We start from the raw sequence: 27,269 nt of genomic DNA, 5'->3' as shown, positions 1-27,269 counted from the left end.
TTCCCTTTCAAACAGGGACCAACTGTTCCAACTTAGAGCATAGGTACTCTGCTGCTCAGATCTAGTTGCTACCTGTAGAGTTGTTAAGTTGTAAAAGAAGAATAAAGCTTGGAAAGGAATTCCTTTGTCTGTGTCTGGACTTGGCTACTGGATTAGACTGAGAGAGGCCTCCAAGGAGCCCTTGACACAATCCTGTTTACATGTAACAACAGCCCATGGGCTAAACAAACCATGGGCTGTCAGGGACGAGTGGGAGAGAGAGGGGTGCTGCCTGCAGCATGCCAGCCACTTCCACTTTTAATGAACAACCTACCATCAGCTCTTTCGTACGTTGCTGAGCACATTGTCTGACCTCAAACAATGGGTTGTTTAGGAGTAAGTGGCTCACCGTTAATCCAACAACAATATATGGATTAACCTTGGGGTTGCCTAGCCCCTAAACAACCTATTGGTCCAGCTCTGGCCCATTGATTTCAATGGGAGGGATGAGCACATTCTCTGCTCTCGCACTGAACTCAACAGGGCCTAAGGGTGCTGAACTTTGGCTGGGTCATTCCCTATGACCATAAATAATTTTGAATTAGGTCAACATTTCTACTTTTGCTAGAAAAGTAAAATAAATACATGATATACAAAAACATTGCAGCCCATCAACTAATCAAGGAATTCTTAGAAGTGAAAAAGATCACCTTGTTTCTAAACTAAGCTGAACAGGGATGGAGGAAGGAGATGTGTTTGAACATTTCCTAAGGCTGTAATCTACAAACAGCTGACCAACCTTCCCTCTATAAGCTACTATAGATGTGCTGCTTCAGCAAGACTACACATGCCTAATTAGTTTGTTGATAGTGCTGTAAAGACCCTGTTATACTTAACACTCCATTCTTTAGCCCAACCTTCCCTAACCTGGCCATGCTGGCTGGGGATGATAGGAAATGTAGTCCAACACATCCAGAGAGAATCGGGTTGGGGAAGTGTGAGCAGCTAAGCAGGGTCAGCCCTGGTTAGTACTTGGATGGGAGACTGCCTGGGAATCAGGCTTCCTGCATTGAGCAGGGGGTTGGACTCCATGGTCCTGTAGGCTCCTTCCAACACTATGATTCTATGATACTGTCTATGATACACTGCTCTCAATTAAGAGATCTCCGATTTGATCCTAGGGAGGGTCTTTGATTCCAGCAGTGTGTACCACACAGTGTAAGCGCCCTTTATTCGTAACACAGGATCTAAATATACCTAAGAATACAGAAGCCATGTTTTAGGTTTATTGCCAACACCAACATAGCCCGCAACAGAACTTAAGAATATGTTTAAAAGCCTATGCCAAATTCTGTTATATATATGAAAGTACAGTTTGTAACACTCACAATATGACATTCATAACAGCACAATCTTATATGTGTCTAGTCAGAAGTAAGCCCCACTTAATTCAATTGGACTTACTCTCAGGTAAGTGCATATTGGATGCCTCCCAGGAGCTCAGAGATTATGGCAGAAAACATGAAATCTTAACAGATCCTCTTACCACAAATGACTTGGCAGCAATGGCACCCCACTACTGGATAGAGGCATCATCTATAGTGCAGATTCTTGCTTGTAAAGTTCTGGTGGGTGGTAGCAGACTTTAGATACTATATATGTTAACACAGATATGTTAAACAAATAAATATTAGATGCCTACATAAACTTGAGAAATTATTTGGTATTCTGTTAACAAGAGTATTACAAGGCAGACTAGAGGAAAACTAATGTTAATGTCCCCAACTTACATAGGCTGAGACCTACCTCTCTGTTCTATCCAGCAAAGAGTTTGCGTAATTTGAATGTTTGCAAGTTCCTACACAAACCAGACCTTGAGCTGCTACAAAATCTGTAAGAAGGTATCTTTCATCTCTTATTCTCCAGAAAGAAATTCATTGAAAATAATCTATACCCAGTTTGAGCCATGAGCCAAAAAGCTCTATGGTGAGCTAAGCAGTGCTTCTAAAGCTTCCCCTTCCAAAAGCAGCCCCCAGACCTCCTGACATGATGTGCCTGAAATCTGGCAGACATACAGAAGAGGTTTCCATTGCAAGATGAAGAGCTGCAATTGAGGGGGAAGGAAAGATGGGAGAGAGATGTATGTTCCCAGTATGCACACACTGACATTTGTGCATGCCTAGAGAAGCTCTTCTTCTTCTGTACAGAATTGGTCTGCTAAATGATGCCTATTGAGTGTGCTTGGTGGGGGAAGAAGGTATTCAAACTCCTGGAGAAGCTTTGGCAGGCAGCAGAACCCCCACAAAGCTTGGAATTCCTTCTATTAGTGGAAAAATCAGGATCTGCGCCAAAGGCCACTAAAATGGATGAAGGAGTTGCGGACGAGCACCAACACCCACTACGGCTAATCACTCTTACTTTTATTCCACTGTATTTTTCCTACTTTGCATTTTTGGTCTCTGAATTCATCTTCTTTTCTTTCTGTGGATCTAGCTACAGGGCCACATTTTCCAGTCATCTTCTTCCAGATCACATGTCAGAAGTCCACACAAATTTATTGTAGGAAACTCTCCAGCAGACATGTCGATTTAATGGCACTTCATCTTTTTCTTGTTTAAGGCTGCAATTCTATACACATTTCCCTGGGAGTAAGTCCCACTGTGCTCAGCTGGGCTTACTTCTGAGTAGAAATGCATAGGATAGTTTATTTTCTTCTCCCCTTCGCTGTTCGGACAATAAGCAGTGAGGCATTATGATGGAAACACACACATGTACCAAGCCTTAATTGCATTGCACATTTGATTGTAAAACCTGCCTCAAAGGCTTCCAGGCTAGGCTACCCTTCGCTCCTGATATATGTATATTAACTGTGTTATTTTTAGTATTTTGTTAATGAAGACTGGTTATTTTAAGTGACTTGTCTTTAACTTAGCTGTACTATGAACACTTTGAGGCTGAAGGGCAGGATATAAAATTTTACAAATAAAATACAAATTTATACGGAAATCACCACAACCTTTTCTTTGTCTTCCTGCTCATCTGGGCTGCAACACTAATATATTAATGAGTTTCCTAAGACAGACATTTTCTTGCCCTGAAACAGCTTCTGGGCCTGTTCACACATTACGCCAGCCCATGCTGAGTGACTAGCCATGGTTAGCGCACCCCCCAGATGATCGGGCAAAGAAGCCCTTTGTTCCCACTCCCTCCACCTCAGTCCTCTACCCAGCACCCCAGGGAACCTGGCAGCAGAACTGTCTTGTCTGCTGCCAAGTCCCCCTTCCCGGCTCCGATCACAATCTTGGAGGCCTTTAAAAAAATTTAACAGTCCAGTTTTTGCACAAAAATGGGACCGTGAATTTTTTTTTGCACTTCCCCGTGCCCAGGAAATGTGTGGAATTTTTATTTTTTTCCTTTGGTTTTCCTCAGTTGTGCAAGTGCACAACAGCAGGAAACCGAAGGGTACCAGCTTGATCCTCCTGCAGCCCTGTATGTTGCACTTGGCAAACATACAAGGGTGCAGGAGGGGAAAGCCTGTATTGAGGACCTGTCCCTAGGCCGGGGGAAAGATCTTTCTTGACTGCCAAAAGTCAAGCCATGAGAAAGATCTTTGCCCCGCCCTGAGGATAAACCTGCTTTTTTAAAGGGAAGAAGGTTGTGCCAGGGGGAGTTAGGGGCCATATGGGGGAACCCCCAATGCCCCCCATCATCGCACGACTGGGAAACCCACAGGTAAATGGGTAATTTTAACCCTTCTTTTTCCCACCCCGCGGGGTGGTGGCAAGACCACTGTGCAGAAATTTTGGCAAAGGATTTAAAGGTACCTTGTGTTGAAAATCAGGGGTGGGGGCAAAATCCTAGCTCTCCCCAAGGACTGGGGCAACACATTTCTTGGCAGGGGGTGGATTTCACCCATCTCACTCCCAGTTCTTGGCACAAGGCACCTTTAGTTTCCAATACAATCCAACGGGCACCTTTAACGTGTTTTGCTTGTTTTAACTGCCCATTGTTGGTAACTTCAATTTTTTACATTTTGATACTGTCCAATAGCTGAAGCTCTATGGGCAGTTCACAAATTAGTTGTAAATTCAGATTATATGTAATGCACACAAAGATATCTTCAAGATTCAGAACACTCTACAGGATCCATTGATCACATGAAAAATAAACCCATAAAAGAAAGTCTCTGACCTAGTTGATGTCACCTTAAGGTACCCAATTAGAGCACAGTTGCAGGTTGCAACCAGATCGATACCTATTACTGAATACTTTGTGCACCACTTTCAAACACAGGATAAGGCATTGAAAAGCTACATACTCATGTTGTTGTTATTCAGTCGTTAAGCTGTGTCCGACTCTTCGTGACCCCATGGACCATAGCACGCCAGGCTTTCCTGTCCTCCACTCTCCTTCTCCTTTTGCCTTCAATCCTTCCCAGCATCAGGATCTTTTCCAGAAAGTTTTCTCTTCGCGTTAAGTGGCCAAAATATTTGAGCTTCAGCTTCAGTATCTGTCCTTCCAATGAGCAGCCAGGGTTGATTTCCTTTAGGACTGACTGATTTGACCTCCTTGCAGTCCAGGGGACTCGTAACAGTCTTCTCCAGCACCACAGTTCGAAAGCATCAATTCTTCGGCGCTCAGCCTTCCTTATAGTCCAGCTCTCACAGTCATACATTACTACTGGGAAAACCATAGCTTTGATTATATGGACCTTTGTCAGCAAGGTGATGTCTCTGCTTCTTACTATGCTGTCTAGGTTGGCCATAGCTTTCCTCCCAAGGAGCAAGCGTCTCTTAATTTCATGACTACAGTCACTGTCTGTGGTGATCTTGGAGCCCAAGAAAATAAAATAAAATCTGTCACTGCTTCCATTTCTTCCCCTTCTATATGCCAGGAAGTGATGGGGCCAGATGCCATGATCTTCGTTTTTTTAATGTTGAGTTTCAAACCAGCTTTTGCACTCTCCACTTTCACCCTCCACAAGAGGCTCTTTAGATCCTCTTCGCTTTCTGCCATTAGGGTGATATTGTCTGTGTATCTGAGGTTGTTGATAATTTTCCTGGCAATCTTAATTCTGACCTGTGATTCATCCAACCCGGCATTTCTCATGATGTACTCTGCATATAAATTAAATAAGCAGGGTGACAATATGCAGCCTTGTCGTACTCCTTTCCCAATTTTGAACCCATCGGTTGTTCCATGTCTGGTTCTTACTGTTGCTTCTTGGCCCTTGTACAGGTTTCTCAGGAGACAGGTAAGGTGGTCTGGTACTCCCATCTCTTTCAGAATTTTCCAGAGTTCGTTGTGATCCACACAATCAAAGGCTTTAGCATAGTCAATGAACATACTCACGGGAAATATTAAGGATTCTCATCAGAACTCCAACATCTGAGCAGTAGGACAGAAACTAATTCAGCCATTTTGCATGTCCTTAAGAACATCAGAACAGCCATCAGACCAAGGGTCCATCTAGTCCAGCATTCTGTACACACAGTGGCCAACCAGCTGTCAACCAGGAAGCCACAAGCAGGGCATGAGCGCAACACCACCCTTCTGTGGCATAGGAGCACATACCTCAAATGTTCTGATTTTGCTCCAAGCAAAAGGCACTGATTAAAATGGCATTCCTTTACATCTTCTATTTTATTTATTTTAAGTAGTTTTTAGGTCACCTTTAGGGTAGAACCCTCTCATGGTGGCTTATAAAAGGTAGAACCCTCTCATGGTGGCTTATAAAAGAATGTTTGTTAAGCAAAAACAAGGTTCCCATTAAACTAATACAATACGGACCCCCGATTAGATTCCGTTTTGAACGAGAAGTCTTCCTCAGGTATTCAGATAGACATAACTCATAACAGTTTATAATAATTTACAAAACACATGACAGTTTGTAAGGACTGATAGTGTTAGAAAACCCATTTAACATTCCTAAACAACTGAACTGTCAAGAGTCTGCAGGTTGGTAAGGCAAAATAGCCTATTTCTTGGTGGAATAATGGTGAGATAATCCCTCTTGTTTCTTCGGCTCACCCTTCCCCAAAAGTCAATACTCGTATGACCAGTCGCAGACACAGCAGGTCGGTAGTAGTGTAGCAAACTGCCAGATACAGTTGGTGTGTTTTAAAACGTGTAGACTCCTAGATCCATTGGCTGGTATAACTCTTTTGTGAAACTGATTGTTATGACCTTTACTGATACTGTGGTTTTTGAAAATCTATTGACTGTTCATATGAGTATTTCAAATAATTACTGCGTTTCAGTGTACCATTTAATATTATAAATGTTGTATAAAAAGTGAATTACTGGTCCAGGGCATTGTTGTTTGGTTCCTTGCACTTGGAGTGTTTTGGTTTGTATTGGCTTATAGAAGAATATTTCCTGCAGCCCAGCAAAAATTCAGAACCTGCTCAAGGAGTCAGGGGTTGGAAAAGTGAAAGAATTACTAAACAGGCTCCTTAGCTTAGTAAATGGGAAAAGGCGGTCTCTCTTCAGTAAGCAGTCACATCACAATGCAAGCCAGGAGTGGGCGGGCCTGAGTGTGTGTGGAGATAGGGGGCAGGGGGAAGAGTCATTTGAGTGTCCTTTTGTGCACGAACAGAGCAGAAATGTGCCTTGAGAAAATGATCCCGTTCACACAGTCACTTCAGCCCACCGCATGCTTGGTGGTTTTTGAATATTCAAGTGACAGCCATGGTTTGTTGTGTCATCCAAACCTAGAACAGGCCATGGGTTATACAAGGGATGCTGCCCACCCGCGCTGCAGCCCACCGTGGCTTAAATAAACCACAGTGTGAACCACCCCAATGACCGTTGCCTGTAGTTCATGAAGAATTGTTTTGGGGTGGCCAGAAAGTAATGGTTATATTAATTGCATGCAACTAAATATGCTAATTGGCTGCAGCCCTCTAGTTCACAATGAATTGCCATTGTGACTTTCCATGCTGACCAGCTGCTCACTGGCACTCTGAAGTTATTGCAGCACTTGTTCAGCAGCTTGGCTACAACCCAAGGCTGGAACTGATCATCACATTTCCCTTTAGTGTCTCAAGCCTTGTTTACATGACCACTTTTTAGGAGGCATTTGCATTTCCTGCAAGCCTTGTCCCATAGCCACCAAGTCCTGTTTGTGTAACACTAGCTGGTCAAACATTTGAGGCATTCCAGAAAAAACAAACATACAAAGAACAGCTCTCTCTACTCTGAATTACTTTCTCTCTGCATGTACGGAAGATGTGACCAGAGCAACCCAACATATCTTGTTAAATACGGAGTCCTCAGCTGTGGGCAGGTTTTGCGACACATTAAAAGAACGTACTATTTTTTTATTTACAACATTTGTATACCACTCCATATCGAAAACAGATTTCAGTGGTGAACATAAAAGGTAAAATAGTAAAAAGATAAACAGATTAAAACACCATATTAAAATTATTCTTTTAAAAAATAGAATGCTAATAAAAACTTTGGCTGGGCAGTTATGGAATGCTTTCTGGAACAGAGATGTTTTCAGAAGGCGCTGGAAACAACGACAGTGTTGGCACCTGCCTGACCTCCGTGGGCAGGGAGTTCCAAAGAAAGGGGGCCACCACACTAAAAGCTCTTCTCCAGGTGGACTCCAGTCAGGCCACAGGTCCATATAGAACCAGCAGGAGCAAGCCCTCTGATGACCTCAGTGACCGGGCAGGTGGGTAAGGGAGAAGATGCTCTCTCGGGTATCCTGGTCCCAAGGTGTTTAGGGCTTTGTACACTAGTACTAAAACCTTAAACCTGGCCTGGTAGTGAATAAGCAGCCAGTGCAGTTTCCTCAGCAAAGGAGTTGCGTGCTGAAAAGGAGCAGCTCCCGACAACAGCTGAGCTGCTGCATTCTGCACTAGCTCCAACTTCCGGACCAGCCTCAAGGGCAGCCCCACATACAGAGCATTGCAGTAATCCAGTCTTGATGTTACTAATGCCTGTACCACTGTGGCCAAGCTATCCCTGTCCAGGGGAGAACATAGTTGGCGAACCAACTAAAGCTGGTAAAAGGCACTCTGAGCCGCCATGGCCATTTGGGCCTCCAACAACGGTGATGGATCTAGCATTACCCCCAAACTACGGACCTGATCTTTCAGAGGGAGTGCAATCCCATCTAGAACAGGCAATGAGCCTATCTCCCAGGCTCAGGAACCACTCACCCACAGGGCTTCCATCTTGCCAGGATTCAGTTTCAATTTATTGGCCCTCCTCCAGCCCATCACTGAGTCTAGGCACTGATTCAGGATTTACACAGCCTCACCTGATTCAGATGTCACAGGGAGATAAGAGTTGTGTGTCTTCAGTGTACTGATGGCACTTGGCTCCAAATCCCCTAATGACTGCTTCCAGAAGCTTCACATACATGTTAAACATTGGTGACAAGGTGGTACCCTGTGGAACCCCTCAGCTCAATTGCCAAGGGGCTAAAGAATGGTGACCCAATGTTACTCTCTGAATTCGCCTCCACAGGTAGGACCAGAACCACTGTAACACAGTGCCTTTGATGCCTATCCCATGGAGTCGATCCAGGAGGATACCATGGTTGATGGTATCAAACGCCGATGATAGACCGAACAGAATTAGGAGGGTTTCGCTCCCCCATCCCACTCTTGATAAAGGTCATCCATCAGGGTGACCAAGGCTGATTCAATCCCATAACAGGATGAAACCCAGATCAGAATGGGTCCAGATAATCAGTATCCTCCAAGAATATTCCACCGTGATCCTCTCAAGTACCTTCCCTGTGAAAGGGGCATTTGCAACTGGACGGTAGTTGTTTAATACCATTGGGTCTGGAGTGGGCTTCTTCAGGGGTGGTCACACTACACTAAGGACAGCAGGGACCACCCCTTCTTGCCAAAAACAAAATGGTTACTTGATCAACCACTGTAAGTAAATTTTGAGGTTTTAAATGGCCACAGTAGCCTCTAGCCATACTGCACCAAACAGCAGCCAACTCTAGTTTTCATTGAGATAAACCTGCGTCTGGACTGAACCACTGCAGCTGTAAAGAGGAGCATTCAACCATGGGAGTTCACAAGTTTCAGTATTTATCATATATAATCTACCAGCATACGAATCCTCCTCTCCAACATCTATGTGGATTAGGGATTTGTTTTATTTTTTGTATAGAGGGATGTTCAGTTATGTGCGCCTCCACCCGCTGTCCAAAGTGGTACAGCCCAGAGGCAAGTTAACCTCCTCAGGGAGAACTAAGGCTAAATTTCCATTCGGTTTATGCAGACAAAACTCTCATCAGCAACCACGTATCAACCTTGAATAATTTTTTCTAGAAAATGCCACAAAATGCTGTTAAAGTAGATTCTCTTTCATTAATATGGATCAAGTGTTTCAAAAATCCAGAATGCAACACAGTAGCCAACTTGGGCAGATTGTGCAATGCTGGAAAAGAACATAGGAAGGGCTACATTCTCTCCAATGATAGACTGCAGTATAATCCCAGAATGCAGATCAGGGAAGAAGGGGGAAGAATCGTTGAACATATTCAGTTTTGATGCTACTTTTACTGAGCTGGAACATGGAGCAGCAAAACATTTCATCCAACTCTGTAGCTTCAAGCAGTTCTAAAATAAACTCTACTGCTTTCCTAATGGGGAAACTGAGTTACAGAGAGAAAATGTTCATTGACTCCTCAGTCTCCCCTTGCCACACACAGCAGACAATGTACCAACAATAATATCCAGCTCTTCTTATACTCTCAGCTATAGCCATCTATGTTGCAATGCGAAGAGTAAGTTTCACTATGATGATAAACTGACTCCCCATAATTTGCTGCAAGTAAGTGTTAAAACTGCAGACCTCTACAGAGAAAATATTTGCTTCCGCTCAGCAGAGCGGGAGCTCTATTAGCAATGTTGCTCTCTGACCTTTGAGAAGCATCTCCATGGTGCTGATAGTATATGGACAGTAATTCAAAACTGAATTCTCTTGCAAGATAAAATGCCCTCCCCTCAACAGCCCCAGCACACGTACAGAAGGCTATTCAACGCACTGTGGCTTCTACCAAGCAACCCGGCACTAACTAAACCAAGGGTGGCACATGCAGTCCATGGGCCGCCTCCGCACCCCAGCCTTAACTATGGCCCCTGCTGCCAAATTTGCCACTGTCGCAGTAGTGGCAAAACAAACTGGCAGTCTGCCACCAAATTTTGGCAAAATCGGTTTTAAAGCCTAGTTTTAAAGCTAACCTTGGCCTTTTTAAGCCCACCACTGCAGTTGGTGTACCCACCAACTGTTTTGTGCCACTGCCACCACAGTTTGACAGCACATGCCGGTGAGAGCGCAGCCCCTGGGCGGTATTGGGAGTTGAGAGTTCTATATGTAGCCACAGCTAAGGATCACTTGATTTCTCAAAGGAGCTGAGATAGTAAACAGTACCCAGCCTCTCCACCACTGTGCATAAGATTTAACTGAAAATTAAAGACAACAACCCTTTTATCTCTTTCCTAGAATGTTAAAAAAAATATCAGGCAACATTGGAGGGCCAAACTACAGATGAAATCCATGATTTATATCCAGATGCTTTGGACTTTAACTCCTATCAGCCCCAACCAGTAGGGCCAATGGCTAGGAATGCTGCGAGTTGTAGTCCAAAACATCTGGCGGGCACCAGGATGGGGAAGGCTGGGCTAGAGCACTGATCTTAGAATGGGGAAACCTAGGCTAATTCACAAATTAGCCATGAAGCTCAGTGGCTGCCCTTGGACCAGCAGCCACCTCTCATTCTAACCTACCTGGCAATATTGGTGTAATGATAGAAACTGAACCACCCTACGCATGCCACTCTGAGCATCTCAGAGTACGGATGGGATAAAAATATAATGAATACTAGGATCCTGGTTCTTCACTCTATACTTCAACATCTCCCAAGAGAAGACACTCTCTGCTCTACCTATAAGCACATAATCAAAGGTCTTACATTTAATCTCCTTTATCTAAACACTGCTTTTGGACTTGTCCTCAAAAGCAAACATTAGGGATTGCTCAACCAACCCCCAACATCTTAATTGCCAAGAAAAGCCTACAAATGATCAAGGCATTAAAAACTTAAGTTGTGAAAGAAGTAGCTGCTTAGTCCAAAAACACATGTTCTGCCAGTTGCTCATCCCAGCCAGGACAGCAAAGAGTTGATTCCACACACACCCCTTGCCTTTCCGACTGCACTCGATTAACTTCATTTCTATAGCAGATGTGAATGTAGTGCAGCAAGACTACCTCTGAATATCAGGAAGGAGGACATAACATACAGCCATCTAACATCAAAATGCAAACTCAGCTTTTTATTCAATTGGCCATGCTTGGCTCGCATTACACCCTATGCCAGCAGCAGGCAAGGTGTTTGGGTTCACAGGCATGTTTTACGTTTTGAAATATATCCACGGGCACCACCAAAAGTTGTTGTTGTGGTGGATGGGGTGGGTTCTTCCTCTTCCTCCCCCCTCTCTATGTCCTTCCTCCTCTTCCCCCACCCAACCCACTCATGGCCGCTGCCTCCTTCTTCCTCTTCCTCTCCTCCGCCCCACAGCTCACTATTTCCTTCCTCCTCTGCCCTTCCCCTACTGCTCACAACTCCTTTCTACTCCCCCACAACTCCTGCCATGCTCACTTTATCTCCCAAACTGCAGAAGCACAGCAGGAGGGAAGGAAAGGCCGCGGTGGTGGCAGGGGAAGGAAGAGAAGGTTCCAGCAGCGCATCCAGCAGCAGCAACAGCAGTAGGGTGAGGAAAGGCCACTGCAGCTGCATGAGGGGGCAAGAAGGAAAGACCGTGGCAGCTGCATGCACATGGCAGCACCAGCAGAGAGGAGGAAGCCGGGGCAGCAGGGAGGACAAAAGGCGGCAGCAGAGGGGGGCATAGCAGCAGAGGGGGACATAGGAAGGAAAGGTCACACTGCAGCAGCAGGAGCAGCAGAGGGGGGAAGAAAAGCTGTGGTGGCTGTGCCAGGGTGGGGGGAGGAAGTGCCTGGGGGCAACAGTGGAAGAGGAAATGTGAGGCAGTGGGGAGAGGAGAGGCAGTGCACATGCAGTGGCAACAGAGGGAGGGGAGGGGAGGGAGGAAGGAAGGGCTACGGGAGTCTGGTGGGTCACTTGGAGGTCTTGGAGGGTGTTAGGGCACAAGCGCCCTCCGCATTGCTGCCCTCTGCCTTTTGCATTTGAAAATCATGTGGAATTTTGCATTGTAATCTCTTCCTTAATGAAACAAGGGATAGAATCTAAGTGTTTCAGAATCTGGGGAACACAGGTTGGGTGGGGCCCAGAGGACTCTGCATGGGGTTCAGTTCATGTACTAGGGCTGCAGTGAGAAGGGGGCCAAAAAAGCCCCTTGTTTCCCTCAAAAAGGTGTTCCTGACGGTCAGGGGGCCCTCCAGGGAAGCATGGCAATGCAGCACATGGGAATTCAGTGCAGGCAGGGGAAATCTGGAACTCCCAGTGTACACACACACAGGGCAGTTTCCAGTACAGCTGTTGTGCCTCTGCTGGTTCTGTTGTGCTTGCAGGACCCACCACAACCACAACAGGAACTAGCGCTTGCTAAAGGAACCCTGCAAATGAGCATTTAAACTTATTTTCACGATGGGACAGGTCGGTAGAGCTCACTTCTGCTAGGTCCACTGACTCAGGCCGTTCCAGAAACAAGTGTTTATGCTCATTTCTGATTGCTGCAGGAGCCACTAGGTCCCCACTGCGCTGGCAGACATTTTCACAGAGTTCTTTTATTCCTGCCCTTTGTTCAGATTTTAAATACTGCAACATAATGCCAATGTCTAGATCCCCTCATCACAAAATGTACTTTTTAAAAAGGGTACCAATATGTATTTGTTTAAATTGTATTTTGCCTTTCCACCAATGGTGCTCAAGGGGATGAAGAGCACCTATTTATTCTATTTATAAATAGAATAAAATATAATAACATTCAGTGAAACAGCAATAAAACCCAAAGTTAAAACTATAACAAACAAGAGAGTGGAAAGCGCAATCCTATGGTCGCTAGACACTGTCTAGTGGGCCATAGGATATGCTCTATTCTGGGAAATGACCTCGGAGCCCATGCTCCAAGGTCAGTGCCTAGAAATCTGACCTTCCCCCTTGTCCGCGCTGCCTCGGAGGCTGCGCGGAGAAGCCCCATCCTCCACGCTTGGAAGACAAGCGTGGAGCGACTGAAAAGGGGCGGCGCTGTGGGCATTCCGGGGCAGGGTGAGTGGAGCTGCGCGTACGACACATCCTATATGTCATACAGCAGCTTCCTCTCCCAGCCGGCCCCCCACTACTAGACAGCTGAAAACGGCTGTCTAGCAAAAAAGAGCAAGGCAGGAGAGGCGCAGAGGGAACGATCACCCCATGCCTCTCCTACCTTGCTTTGGACAGGTGGTCGCCTCCGAGGTCGGAGGTGGCCACCTGTCTAATTAGGATTGTGCCCTAAAACAGCAATAGAAATTAATAACAACAAATTAAAAATTATAACATGTTTCCAAGTCAGCTTATGGGCCAGGCCTGCCTAAATAAATATGTCTTTGCCGTGCTGTCTCTATAAAATCTGTTACCCACCAAGCATATTTTCCAGTTACCCTCCCACAAAGCCCCTTGAAAGTAAGTTTTCTAGAAGCTTCCATTGCAAAACCAGACAGACATCTATAGATTAAAACTGTGATAAGTTCTCTAGGCCAAACAAATCAGTCAAACCCAAACAGTTCAGGTCAAAGCTCAAACCCCTGTCAATCTGTGTTCACTAAAAGAATAGCTGCCCAAGTATTTATACAGATGGGTAAGGATTTAGGAATGATGCCTCCCCACCAAGCAGAAACTGAAAGAATGCTGCACCTACCAAGTTTTTCTGAGGGTTATTGCTTGTTTTTTTTTGCCCCAAGCAACCTAATGTTTAGAGATGAGAAAAGAGTGAAAATAGGGTTTGGTCTAGCCTTCAGTTCTCACTGAAGTAGTGAACTCATGTCTAGGCTGTACCACTTCAGTCTGCAAGTGGGGCTCAAATTATTTCAGTGCTCATCGGTAGAAGCATTTCCAGTACTTACAAAACTAGCATGTAAAAGTGAAGACAGTACTACAGCCCCTTTCCCTGACATGCTAGCTTTCTATGTGCAGTGATTTTATTTTATTTTTTTCATTTGGAGGAGCAATGAAATCCCCACATGCAGCCTTGTGGCACATGCCAGATACAGCTATACCAAGCAAATCAGGATCCTATCACTATGCACAGAACAGAACACGCTTCTGTAGACCCAAAAGATGCCTTGGAGGAGTTAATGAACACAGAGGGAAACCATAAAACAAAACAAAAAAATGAAAGACATTTCCTCCAGAATGACCTTAAGGGATGAGAGAGTTCATGATTTCAGCGGCACAAGAATTCCATTCTCCAAATGAGGTCACACTGAAAAACAAAAAGAGTGTCTGGCTTAAAAAAAGAAAGAACAAATCAGTAATGCTAACAAGCCATGGCTCATTTAAAATTTTTTAGAGGAGTTAAGAACATTCATTCCTCACCACTAGTCTCAGAGCTCTTAAAAAATGGAAAGATATTATACTGATACATCACACATTTGAAATCTAGGGCTCAAAATCCTAGCGCTGCTGCTTATTTACAGCTCCATTAAGCAAATCTTCAGAAATTTAGAGCTCAGGCCCCAGACGTGGGGGTCAGTATTTCTCACCTTTGGACAAGGCCCTTCCTTCAAGAAGTTCAGGGTCATACAGAGCAGCCTCCCCCAACCTGGCACCCTCCAGAGGTGCTTGGAGTACAGCTCCCATCTTCCCCAGCAAGCATGCCCATTTGCCTGGGGAGGATGGGAATTGTAGCCCAACACACCTGGAGGACACCAGGTTGGGGAAGGCTGGTGGAGAGGGTTATCCCATTTTAGGCTTACAGCAACTCTGTGGGGCGGGTCAGGGGGAGAGACCGGTTCAAGGTGTGCTTCACAGTTATGCAGGGGTCAAACCATGCCCCAGACTGACACCCTGTCCACAACATCTCACTGGTAAAAGTGGTAAAAAGGGGTGAGTGCCCCTGCAGTTGAAGCCCTTTTCATTCGGGTTCTTCACCAAATGCAGGTATAGATTGCTCTGCACTAGAAAACAGTAATAATAATAATAATAATAATAATAATACCCTCAAATTCTGATATAAGAAAAAGCTTATTTCTGTGTCCTGTATAAATTATGTCAGTTAAGGTTGCAAGCCTACACCTAATTAACCGGGAACAAACGCCATTGAAATACGCAGAAGGGAGCTGTGCACAGCATTGAGGTCCCCACTTGAGCCCTAAAAAATATTCCTTTTGTCTACCTCTGCTTCCAGGTTTTTACAGACATTGCTGTCACATTTTTGAGCTTATTTTTGCAGCTAAAAGAGCTCAAACAAAACTGTGGAGGCTCTGAGGACCATGGGTTCTGTGTCCTGTACTACACAGCATACATGCATGCTGGGATCTCCAGATCTTTCAGTGATAACTAAACCATAATCAATGTGGTCTCTTATTTATAGACTGTGAATCTGATTATACTTGGAACATCTAGCATACAGCAGGTTTTTGTTCTGCTACTGTTTTTATCCTCCTAGCTCTAGTTATGTGTTTTTTTTTCCATAGCTACCACCATTTTTAATGTTCTGTTGCTACACATTTTAACATTGATAACTATTTTGCTAGTAATTCTGAGCATGTTTCAGAGTTCAAGGGCAGGCTATGAATATATTAAATGAACAGAAAAAACAGAATAGTGTTGTAATTCAGATGCAAGTGATGTGCATCTAAAGTCAGGGTCTCCACTCAGGGAAAGCAGGGGGTCCAAACGTTCACTCACACAGTGAGCACCCCCTCCTGCTCTGTCAAAGGTGATGAGTTGCAGTTCTCTCCTGAGTTTGGAGCTGGAGGGTGGGGAAAGAGCAGGCAATACTCCTCTTAGGACGCAATCCTATGCATGCTTAGTCAGAAAAGAATTCCTACAAATCCCAGCATTCCCCAGCCAGCAAGGCTGGCTGGGGAATGCTGGAAGTTGTAGGAATTTTCTTCTGTCTAAACATGCATGGGATTGAGTCCTTTGTTGCACTGCAGTACTGAGGTGCTAGGAGAATCTGGAAAGTGCAACGCAACTGAGGGAATGATCCCTGTCCATGCTCAGAAAGAAGGCAGAGGATCAGCCCTGACCTCATGCTGCCCATTCAAGATGCTCCAAGTACCAGGCAACATCAGAGACAAGACCCGAATCCTACCTGTTAGAAAAGGAGCAGGGTCCCGTCCCAGTGACCACAATTTTTTTTCTGGCTAAGGCAGGCAGCCAAAAATTGTCCATTCCTGCAGGGAAGCAACCCTTCCCCTCCCACTCCCAATGTTTGAGACATGCAATGCTTATTACAGAGGAGTATGTATCTTTCTGGTGATTGTTAGATATAAAAATGTAACCACGACAGATGCTCTTCAAATACACCTCTTTTTAATATGTAATCTTACAAAAAGCAAAGACCTGGCCTAGGTAAGAATCTGCCCCACGCACACATTCAAGTCCCCTTTTCCCCTCCCCAAGTCACACAAAACGGTGTCCCCACTCCATTTTTTTTTTTTTAATTTAGTGTTGTTTGAGGAAGAAGTGAAACAGTTTTTCTGTAGCTAGACCTGTGTCCATGTTTGGTTTGTTTTTTTTTTGTAGTGGAGAAATTGTGCATTCCCATCTGTTTCACGTATAGTTACCTACTTTAGTTTAACATCTGCTTCTGTTTGGCATTTCTGATGAAACTCAACAGCCTCTCTAAAAACAACACAAAATCTCCTCTTCCACCGCCTCACGTCTGCACTATACAGAAACGAGCAGTCTCTATTGCAGAGAAAACCAATGTGGCTTCCGTCCTGTTAACTAATTTTCCATTGACCTATGTTTGATCATCAGTACCACCTAAACGACTGGCTCTTGCATTGCTAGGTAGGCACTTAAAAGATTTGGGGTCCAGGCCCACAGGACACAAATCTGCATAAAATCTGGATATGTAATTTATATCTATATATGCAAATTTAGAAATAACTACTAGGATATAAGTTTCACAAGAAGCAAAGCCAGACAATTAATTTTTCATCCAAATAATCTCAAATAAAATAAATTCTTCCATTAATTTGCACCCTAACCTAGATGATCCCAAACCAATGGGAAAAGGTTTTTTCTAACCTTAATGCAGAAGGAGATTTGTAGGAGAGGGGCGGTATTGAAGCATGTGGGAAGTCCAGCATTAAACCTTCCTTTCCCAGCTGCAACCGCCCTTGAAAACTGTCAACCTGCATAACAATTAAGGGCACAATCCTATGCAGACAGGCCGCTGCCTCCGAACTCAGAGGCGACCACCTAGCCAATGCAGGGCAGGAGAAGCACGGAGGGGATCAGTCCCTCCGTACTTCTCCTATCCTGCATTTTTGGCTAGACAGCCGATGGGGGCTGTCTAGCCGTGGGAGGACAGAGCGGGCGAGGCAGCTGCTGTACGACACATTGGATGTGTCATACAGGCATTTCCACCCTCCTCGCCCCAGAACGTCTTCCGGGAACACCCCTTTTCAGCCGCTCCACACTCCTCTTGTGAGCACAGAGCATGGGGCTGTTCTGCACTGCCTCCGAGGCAGCATAGAAATGGGGAGAGGTTGGTTCTCTGGGAACTGACCTCAGAGCATGGGCTCTGAGGTCAGTTCCCGGAAAGCCAGATATCCTATGGCTGTCTAGCCACTGACTAGTGGCCATAGGATTGCTCTGTCCATTGAGGGGGGGATACTTCCATTAGCACCAATGGACACTGTGGAATGGATCCGGGGCCTTGGGAAATAGATTCGGGGAACGGGCACCATGGGTCCAGGCATAGCAATCCCTCATTCTACCACATGAGCATGCCTACACACTGCAGTAATTATCAGAGGCCGTCCTCTGTATCCTCCCAACAACTGAAATTACATGAATAGGGATTGTGGAGAGACCCTTTGTGGTCATGGCACTCTGCCTATAGAATACCCTACCCTCAGGGAGACTCACTTGGCACCAACTATGATGTCCCTCTCATGTCAAGTGAAGGTGTATTGATTTTCCAGGCATTCCTGCATATAACTGAGCTGGTTTTAATCTGCTCTGCTTAATTTTTACTGCTGCCCTGTTGGATCTGCATCTGACTTAACTGCAATTGTATATATCACATTGTACTATAATATTTTGGGTACACCACCCCTATAGCCTTCCTAAAGAAATTTCCTACAAAACAAAACCACACTCAAAGAGGGCTCAAGTGGAAAGGAAATAAGCCAGTGCGGGGGAGAAACAAACCTAAAAACGTGACCCTCACAGTTCCTTTTGGGAGGAGATTCTTTGCCCTGTATCTTTTATTAGGTAGGAAGTATCAGAAACCAGTTCCAAGGCAACTCAGAGGGAAATCACAGGCATCAACTTTCCCACAGCAATGCTCCGCAGAACATTTCACAGTTGTGGTCTGTTACGAAATGAGAGCAGAGCAGCACATGACCCGTTCTCACACTGATGCCTCAGTTATTTGTAACATTTTTGAAATGTTTTTCTAACTCTTCTATTTGCCAAGAACACCCTATCATCTAAAAGCTTTATACCAAGCCTGGGGAGTTGGAGGTGAAGCATAAAACCATTAGCATTTTTGAGCCCTACATAACAAGCCCAGCTTCCAGATTGTCCAATACCAAATTTTTATTATTACATTTCAACTTGTAATTGTCAGCTTCATATAATAGTTCCTTTGGTCATATTTTGCATTTAGCCATTGAGGGGAAGGGGGGCGGGGTGGGAAAAGCCTGGCTTCTTTTAAAGCATATCCTGGGAAGTGTTGGCATCTTTCCAAAAGCAAACAGACTTGAAACCCTCAAAATCTGATGTGGAACCGAGCTTCAAATGTGTCAACAGTTGACGAGGAAGAGTGATACGTTTAATAAGGATCCAGCAAAGCTCTTCTACACACTAATGACATTCACACATACAAAATAGCCGTCTCCTGTAAACAGTCCACAATGGGATCTTGCTGTGAAAGCAACTCTGTCTCCCATACACAGAAACTTAAACAAGATCCCAACATGCACAATGATGAAGAGAGCATTCTATACATGCTCAGAAGGACTCCATGTTTATTGGCTCTCCAAATATTCCAGGGTCCAAACATAGCACTGAAAAAAGGGTTTCAATACAGGCTCCCTGGCTCAAATTAAGTTTCGAGTACATTAAGGATCCACTAACACCAACAGAAGAACTTTTTCCTCCCAGTTATTCCCATCAAACCTTGAAAGCTTCAAGAAAAAGCTTTTACAAAAGTGCAAAGGAAGTGGAAGCGGTGAGTGGGTAGGAGACAGCATGCTTGCTCACTCCTCTCTCACACCCATGAGTTGTCATCCCATGCAAGGCAGGTGAATGGCTAGTTTAGACGATAATTTCTCAGCTTAATAAGTCAAGGTATGCATGTATCTTTTGCTCACACACTCTATCCTCATGCCACAGGGTCTCCCTTCTTAGTGAACAGTCTGCAATAAGCCAAGAAATCTTCAAATAACCATAGTTTCTCATTACATCAAAACCAGGAAACTATAGTTACCCAGTTTGGAACAAGCCAAGATCTTAAACTATAATTTGAAGTGCATTAAGGATTTTGACTTGTTTTGAGCCTGGCAAACAGCTTCACAGTTTGGATGCAGCAAAAAACAATAATTGAAAACATTTGTTTTCAACAGTTTAAAATTGGAACTGCAAATCTGACGATTTTATTTATTTATTTATTTATTTATTTATTTCATTTCTATAGCGCCCAATAGCCGAAGCTCTCTGGGCGGTTCACAAAAATTAAAACCAAACAACACACAATAAAACAATTTAAAATATATAGAACATTAAAACCACAAGCCATTTAATGCAAAGAATGGCTTTGTTGATAAAATATATATCAGAAATATGTACAATCAGTAATCAGATGGAGAGAGGTTTATTGTAAGTTTATTATAAGAAATGTGATCCAATGCATTTCAAGCTTTAATCAGTTGTTCATCAAGTAGCATAATCTATGGGGCTGTTTGCATGAGACAACAGCCCACCATGGGTTATTTAACCCACAGTGAGGCTGCGGTGCATGCAGCTGCCATTTTCAATGTGAAGCCCCTTGCTTGGGGGTTGTCATATCATGCAAACCTGGTGAGCATGGGCTATGTGAGGGTTTAACAACCCTCGCCTAACCCATGGTCTGTTTTAGGGTTATGAGAGGGTTGTTTAACCCTCGCATAACCCATGCTAGCTGGGTTCGCACAACAACCCATGAGAGGGTGCTGGATATGCAATATGGAGTCTGCGGGTGCCCCAGCTTGTTTTGTGAGTTAAATAACCCACAAGAGTCACAGCGTGTTGTCCAACCCCAGTCAATGAGTGGTATTGCATGCAGTGCAATCCTAAGTCTGTTTACTCAGAAGTAAGTCCAATTGAGCTCAATGGGGCTTTCTTTCTAGTAACCATACTAAGGTCATCTCCAACACATATTTTCCATATTAAGACTGAAATAATAATCCCATTGGATTACTGTAATGCAGACGTAAATGGAGCTGCCTTTGAAAATGGTTTGGAAACTTCAGTTAATCCAAAATAGAGCTGTTAGTAACCTAATAGGGACTGGTCAATACAATCACTTAATGCCAGTGATTTGTTAGCTGCACTGGATTCCAGTCTGTTGCCAGGCCTAGTTCAAACAGTGCTGATTTTATTTACTGAGTACTGTGTTTTTATTCTTTTAGTCTCTCCAACCAGATCAAATACAAGAAACATAATATGTTCAATTATAATGCTAAAAATGTTTATAAAAATCAAAATATGATAGTGAAATTCACACACAAAATTGGCTAACCAGAAGTTTACATGCACATCACACTGTCTTTAAATATTAATATTTGACAAACTTGCAGGTGGTCATACATCGTCAATTGAATAAAGACATATCACTTTCAACAGGACATGACATTAATAAGCCAACCCAAGTATCTGGGTGAATAGATTAACCTGTGTATAGATACAGTGAACCAGCTCCATTTGATCTTGTTAGGGATTCTACTGAGGGTTCCTGTCCCCCTGTTTTGTTTGGCTTTTTATTCTTTTAGTACCATGTAATCCACTCAAATAACTTTGGTTACTGGGCAGACTAAAAATATAATAAACAAACCAACCAACAAACAAGAGATTATAAGAACAACATCATCCATCAAAACTCACAAGCCATCTAAACTCATACAAATTAAAGTGATATGCTGCTATTTCAGGAAACAAAGCACTCAACTATCTGATCAGAAATACCCAACATAAGAATACAGGAAACTGCTTTATACTGAGTCAGACCCTGGGTCCATCTAAGTCTCGGTCTTTTGGCACCTGAACAAAGTGAAGTGATCATCTTCCTGATCAAAGTTGGCCAATGTAACATGCAGACTGACCTTACACATGTTTACTCAGCAGTGATTCCCACAGACGTCTTACTCCCAAATATGCATAGGAATGCAGTCTTAGATTCCATTTCATATGTATATGTATTATATGCCTTCGGGGGCACCAGTTCGACAAACATCAGTTAACAGCCTTGGGAGATGTCACAAAATAAAAAGCATCCATTTCTACATCACTTTAGTGCACGGATTAAAATTTTATCCTAACTGCCCTGTAGAAGGATCAGGCTGAGAGACTGTGACTTGCCCAAGGCCGCCTGGTAAGATTCATACTTGTGCAGGGCTGTTCAGTTTGGACACAGCACTAATTAGTATTGATCTGATCTTCCAGAAGCCAGCATTAAGGTCACAGACAGACAGAGCATCCTGATGCTCTCGAAAAATCTTACGTAACAAGTGTTGGTGGGAAGCTCTCCACATTCAATTTCAATTACTGTCATACATACAACGTACAGATACACACACACCAAATACCTAAAAAAGTAATAAAGCCATTTTGTAGAATACGGTAAATCTAAATTTTAAATTCAGACTAAAAAAAATCTTTATAACCTGCTACCAGGTCCTCTTGTTCACTAGGGACCTGCTTAGGTCTTACATTCCAGGGACAGAATACCTCATTTTCTCTCCTGGAGAAAGTAATGAACCAACTGCTCTGTGCTGCATTTATTTGAATCTGGTATCTCAGTAGGCCCCCAATTTTAAAAACCAAGGTTTTCCAGAGGCAGGCTTGACTGGTTAGAAATTTGCTATATTCAAATAAATGGGTATAGCCCTGTACATTGCTTACTTTCTCCCTACTGTGTGGGCTGCATAACGGCTTGAAACCAAACCGGCTTCGGAGTTCTCCACAAGGGTAATACCAGCACAGGCTGCACAGTTTAACATTCTTGTTTGGAGATTTTTAAGGGGAGAAGAGATAGCAGGCAGAAAGACTCATTCAATCTGGAAGGAAAAAGAATTGTGTATATGCTAGTTCAAAATATTACTGCTACCATCATCATCGGTTTAGCTTAGGAAGTATCCTTTATTATTCTAATTCCTTCAGAAGAACTTTTCAGCAAGACATCAGCTTTTGAACAATACCCACCCTACAAAAGGTCCCACCTAGCTTAAGTTTTGGGAGCAATTATACAGCATATATTGCCTACGCTATTCACCTCATGTAAACAAAGCTTTAGATTTCTGGACAGCATGCAAGCTAAAATGTAAGGCCTGCTCCATTTTTGTTATGTTTATTTGTTATGCTTTGCACTCCGTGTGCTTCTCACATTAATACTGGAACAATTTTCTTCTGAGCTAATTACCCTTGATGGAAATACAGTAACTACTGAGAGCAAGCCTTTGGAAAGGTTTCAAGGCATCAACACAGAACTGGAATACAAATGAGCCTGTTGTTTTAACAAAACCCTTAACTCTGCTTGTTTTTATCCCCCTTATCTCATTGCCTACCTGTGCTTTTAACACCAATAATGGATGGTAAACTTTTAAAAGATCCCACCCCACAAATTTAGAATTACCACAAATCAGTTAGTATTTATGCTTCAGCTAGTGAAATGCCATCCTGCCATCCATGAAATGCCATCACAGAGAGAGGATGCGTATTGCAGGAACCCCTGAGTACTTTGCACAGAGACACACTGTACCCTCTTACTCATGCAGTACCCATGTCAGTGTCAAGCTTTGCCCTGACTGCCATAATGTTCCCAAGCACAGTGCTTTACCCTGTCAGACATCAGCACATTCTTTCATTCTCACTATGGATCATCCTCATCCATGGGCGGCTTCAAACTCTACACTTTACAAAATTGAAGTCTGTATGAAACTTGCCATTAACAGTGTGACACACCCTTCTATTTCACTGCACATACCTGTGATGCACAGATACCAGAAAGCCATGGCCAGAGGTGGCTTCTGATCATGTATACATGCAGTGAAAAAACAAATGGACATGATGACCACATGATATTTTTTCCTACCATTAGGAAATGCATAACATCTGAATCAGCTCTGTGTCTCAACTAGGCTACTTCACTCATTGAATGAAACGTGCTCTTGCCTTAATACAGCCTTCCCCAACCTGGAGCCCTCCAAGCATTTTGTACTACAACTCCTATCACCTTTAACCATTAGCCATGCTGGCTGAGGTTGATGGGAGTTGTAGTCCAGAGCACTGCAAGGGTGGCAGGTTGGGGAAGACTCCCTTAATACAATAGTCTCTCTTCTCCTGGCTTGCCCACAAGCCAGAAGTCCATGTAAGGTCCCAATATACTGTATACACAGAACCCCTATACATGTAGGCATCCTCATACAGCTCAGTTTACTGGACTAGGGTATTTTGTCTCTTTGATACAATTTGTACATGAACACCATTTCTATAGTAAATTTCACTCGGCACTTGTTATTTTTCCCCCTTGGGCCATTAACTGCTTGTGTGCAAGGAGTACTTCCAATTATCTTTTTCCCCATGCCAGAAGTCTATTGGAACTGGCTGTAAGAGACATATTGGTCAGCTATTCTTGCTAGCACCTACAATCCACACTAATATCAAAAATCCCAGGAAAAATACCAAAGTTATTGTTCAAACAAGGGCCCCCACAATATAGCATATCAGCTTCTGTATACAGCAACAGCTCTTGTCAGCTTAAAGCAGACAATTCAGCAGTAGCCTGGGGGCAACTTTATTGGGGAGAAAAGGCAATATCTGAACAAACCTAAAATAAATGTAATGATAACAGGAATACATAGCATGTAAAGCCTGCTAGAAAGGGGCACATGTTTGAACACAATCAATACTAACAAGCTCCCTAGAGCTGCAGTTGCTTCAACATTGTAACCAAATAATTTTCAAACCCATCAGCACTGTAAACAAAAATGTTTTCTCCCACCTTATTGTGATTTTTGCAGATATTGTTGCTGAGAACCACTTAAAGAACCCGCATCTTGAGAAAACGCCCAACACAAAACCAGCTTTGGAAATCAACGTTGCTATTTGCGTGACTGCCATAAGCCATAAACCAAATGTACGTTAGATCCTTTCACAACCCAGAATTCCACTTGGCTTTTGGCTTAGGATGCACACACAAAAAGGGTCTCCTCCAGATGGCAAGAGAAAATGCTCCTGTGAATCAGCACAAGTTAAAAAGGCAGTGTAGGAAACATAATTGCTCAATTGAGCAGTCAGATACAAATACAATGCAAGGCAGCATCAGATGTTCTAACCAGTGTCTTTCACTGTGCATAATGAGATTATAATACAATGTATACAGTTACTTATGCACAATGTATAAGCTGTATATTATGTATGTAATATTCCAGTTCTCCTCAACAGGACTATAATAAATTCTTTCAGACTCAACATATACACTACACTCTCCAAACTTTCCATCTGACATTTCAAACACACAGCATGGCACAGTTTAATGTGCATTTTATAAATGTGCAAATCAACCTTTAATAGATTTTGCCATTCAGAGACACCCACAGTGCTGGCTTAGAAAGCCATCCCTGGCTTCTGCCTTGTTGAGATGCCAACATTTACACAATTAAGGATTTGCAATGGCCAAAGACATCTGGCAACTGAAACAAAACATTGGTTGTGTTCTGCATAAAGATAATGGCACACACACAAGTCTGACAATCAGCTTTCAAAAAACTATTCTGAAAGAGAGAAAGAAAAAATATCTGTTTGTTTTAGTAGACACCAAACAGAATTTATGGTATACATAAAAGTGGAGTAACCCAGGATCCTATGGAAACAGAGATATCCCACTCCTTTACAGAGCACATAAAACGTGCCAGAAAGAGACAGCATGAATCATTTATTATATATTCAGCATAGACATCAAGTTTCATCCACCCATGCTGAATGAACTCTTATCTTGCACATTGCATCACACACTTGTGAGAAACCACTTGTGGAATTCAAAGCTAATATTGTCTCAACTGTGTTTGCATACTCTCATCCCCAAGAGGATGAGGTAAGAGGCAGTATCCATGCAATAAATGGGACTGCACCAGAAACAGTACACTTCTAGGATTAGGTTAACATGTCAAGAGGAACACACTATTTAACCTCAGTTCTACTACAGACTTGAGCCCCTAAACACAGCTTCTCATTATTACTGGAGTGAACAACATCACTAAACAGCAAAGGTATCTTCAGGCCCAATTACCCTGCCTCTCTCTTTATCTAAAGCTTCATCAAGTTTAAAAGATGTTGCATATGTAATCACAAACACAGCAACATCTTTGCAACCAACTGTGGGTAATGTTTCTGTTGATAACCTGACTCCCCACCCTCCCACTAAGGAGATATTAAATGCACAATATCCCCCACCAAGAAGAATCCCTTTTAGGTAATACCACCACCACCTCCCTGAATGATAGCTCGTTTAGCATTAAAGAGACGCGCCCCCTAAAACACACATACACCCGCTTCCTCAAAAGTCCCATTGTTTTAAATGGGGCTTCGGGAGGGGGGCAGACGAGCCTCACTGAACACAGTGTGACTTACTTTTGAGTAAAGAAAGAGGGACTGTGCTGCAAGTCTGCTTACGACTGCAGCTGTAGTTCCCATTGCGGGCGCCCAGATCCCCTGCCGCAGAGCTTAAAGAAATGCTGCAGGGCCAGAGCGAAACTCCATTGGAATGCTCAGGTCCCTAACCGGTGGAGAGGGGAGGAAGGCAGTAGACCGGGGGGGGGGGGTCGTCGTCCCCCCGAATCCACCCCCTTCGGCTACAATACCTTTTGAGTATCGGCAATTAGTGGAGCAGTTAGTCTTCAGCTACCACCCCTCGTTTACATACACACCGCGCGCTCCTGACGGAGATTAGCACCCCACCCGCCCCAGCCCTAAGCTGAGCCTGACGGGGTGGCCTCACTCAGCCACCTTCCTGCCACACACGCAAAAGTGGGGCTCGTGCTGGCAATACGACCGTGGCAAGCAGCCGGTGTTCTGGAGCGCGCTTGGGCGCCAGCTCTCTCGCAGGAGAAGGCGTCTCCCTTTCCGACGAAGAGAGCCGTGACGCGGGCGAGCACCCGCAACCCTCGTTCAATCCGACCTCCCCAGGGAGAAAAGAAGACCCCCAACCCCTCCACCGCAGCCAGAGACCTGCCCCGTAGCTTCCCCTGGGCAAGCCTTCGCTTCCCACCAGTCACAAAGCAGACAGAGGCTTCGAACCCATCAGCCAGCCAGCCAGCCTCCCTCCCACCCTCCCGTGCTGGGCAGGGAGCGTGCGCGCCGCCCGTGCCCCTGCCCTAGCCAGCGCGGTCTCGCTGCTACTCACAGAAAAGCGCTCCACGTCCGTAGCGGCCATGGCCGGAGGGCTCCAGGGGCCAAAAGGCGAGCGGCTTCTCCTCGGGATCTAGGAAACCGCCTGGCTGGAAACCTGCCCTCTTCCTCCTGGATTGATGCAACTGAATGAATCCAATATGGCCACTTCCTGGAAACTCCCCCTCGCACGCTGGGACTCGCACGCGGGACGCCGCCCTCCCGCTCGGCGCAGCGGAGCTCCCGGCAGCGGGGGCGGGCCGGGCAGGGAAAGAGACCGGGGAGAGCACTCTCCAAGCCGAGCCCCTCCAGCCCGAGAATGCCCCGCGGAGTGGAAAGGTAAAGACGAAATTGCCTGCTTGCAGCTGCCCGGCATTCCGTGGGAGGGATGCTGGGAACTGTAGTCTTACAGTAGTTTGGGTCACTACGACGTGTGTCTGGCGGATTTTGGTGGTGGGTTGTACTTAAAAAAAAAAAGCTACATAAATAACAACAAAAATTAATATAGCATCGCTATAGCTGCGTG

At 44.3% G+C, this 27,269-nt stretch overlaps 1 protein-coding gene across 3 annotated transcripts in view; it reads right to left on the bottom strand.

Moving 5' to 3' along the window:
- Positions 1 to 26,877, bottom strand: part of SEPTIN8 (septin 8) — an 89,504-nt gene extending 62,627 nt beyond the window's left edge. For all 3 annotated transcript variants that reach the window (XM_084838825.1, XM_084838823.1, XM_084838824.1), the window contains exon 1: positions 26,760 to 26,877. In XM_084838825.1, coding sequence (XP_084694951.1) covers positions 26,760 to 26,789 — 30 coding nt within the window. In that variant the 5' untranslated portion in view covers positions 26,790 to 26,877. The remainder of the gene's footprint in view (positions 1 to 26,759) is intronic.
- Between the last annotated feature and the right edge of the window lie 392 nt (positions 26,878 to 27,269).

Source organism: Heloderma suspectum, chromosome 2 (genome assembly GCF_057233095.1).
Source record: "Heloderma suspectum isolate Gila_16-S chromosome 2, 16-S_ref, whole genome shotgun sequence".
NCBI classification, from domain to species: Eukaryota; Metazoa; Chordata; class Lepidosauria; order Squamata; family Helodermatidae; genus Heloderma; species Heloderma suspectum.
The sequence above is the reverse complement of the archived record's forward strand: the minus strand, read 5'-3'. Positions and strand labels throughout refer to the sequence as shown.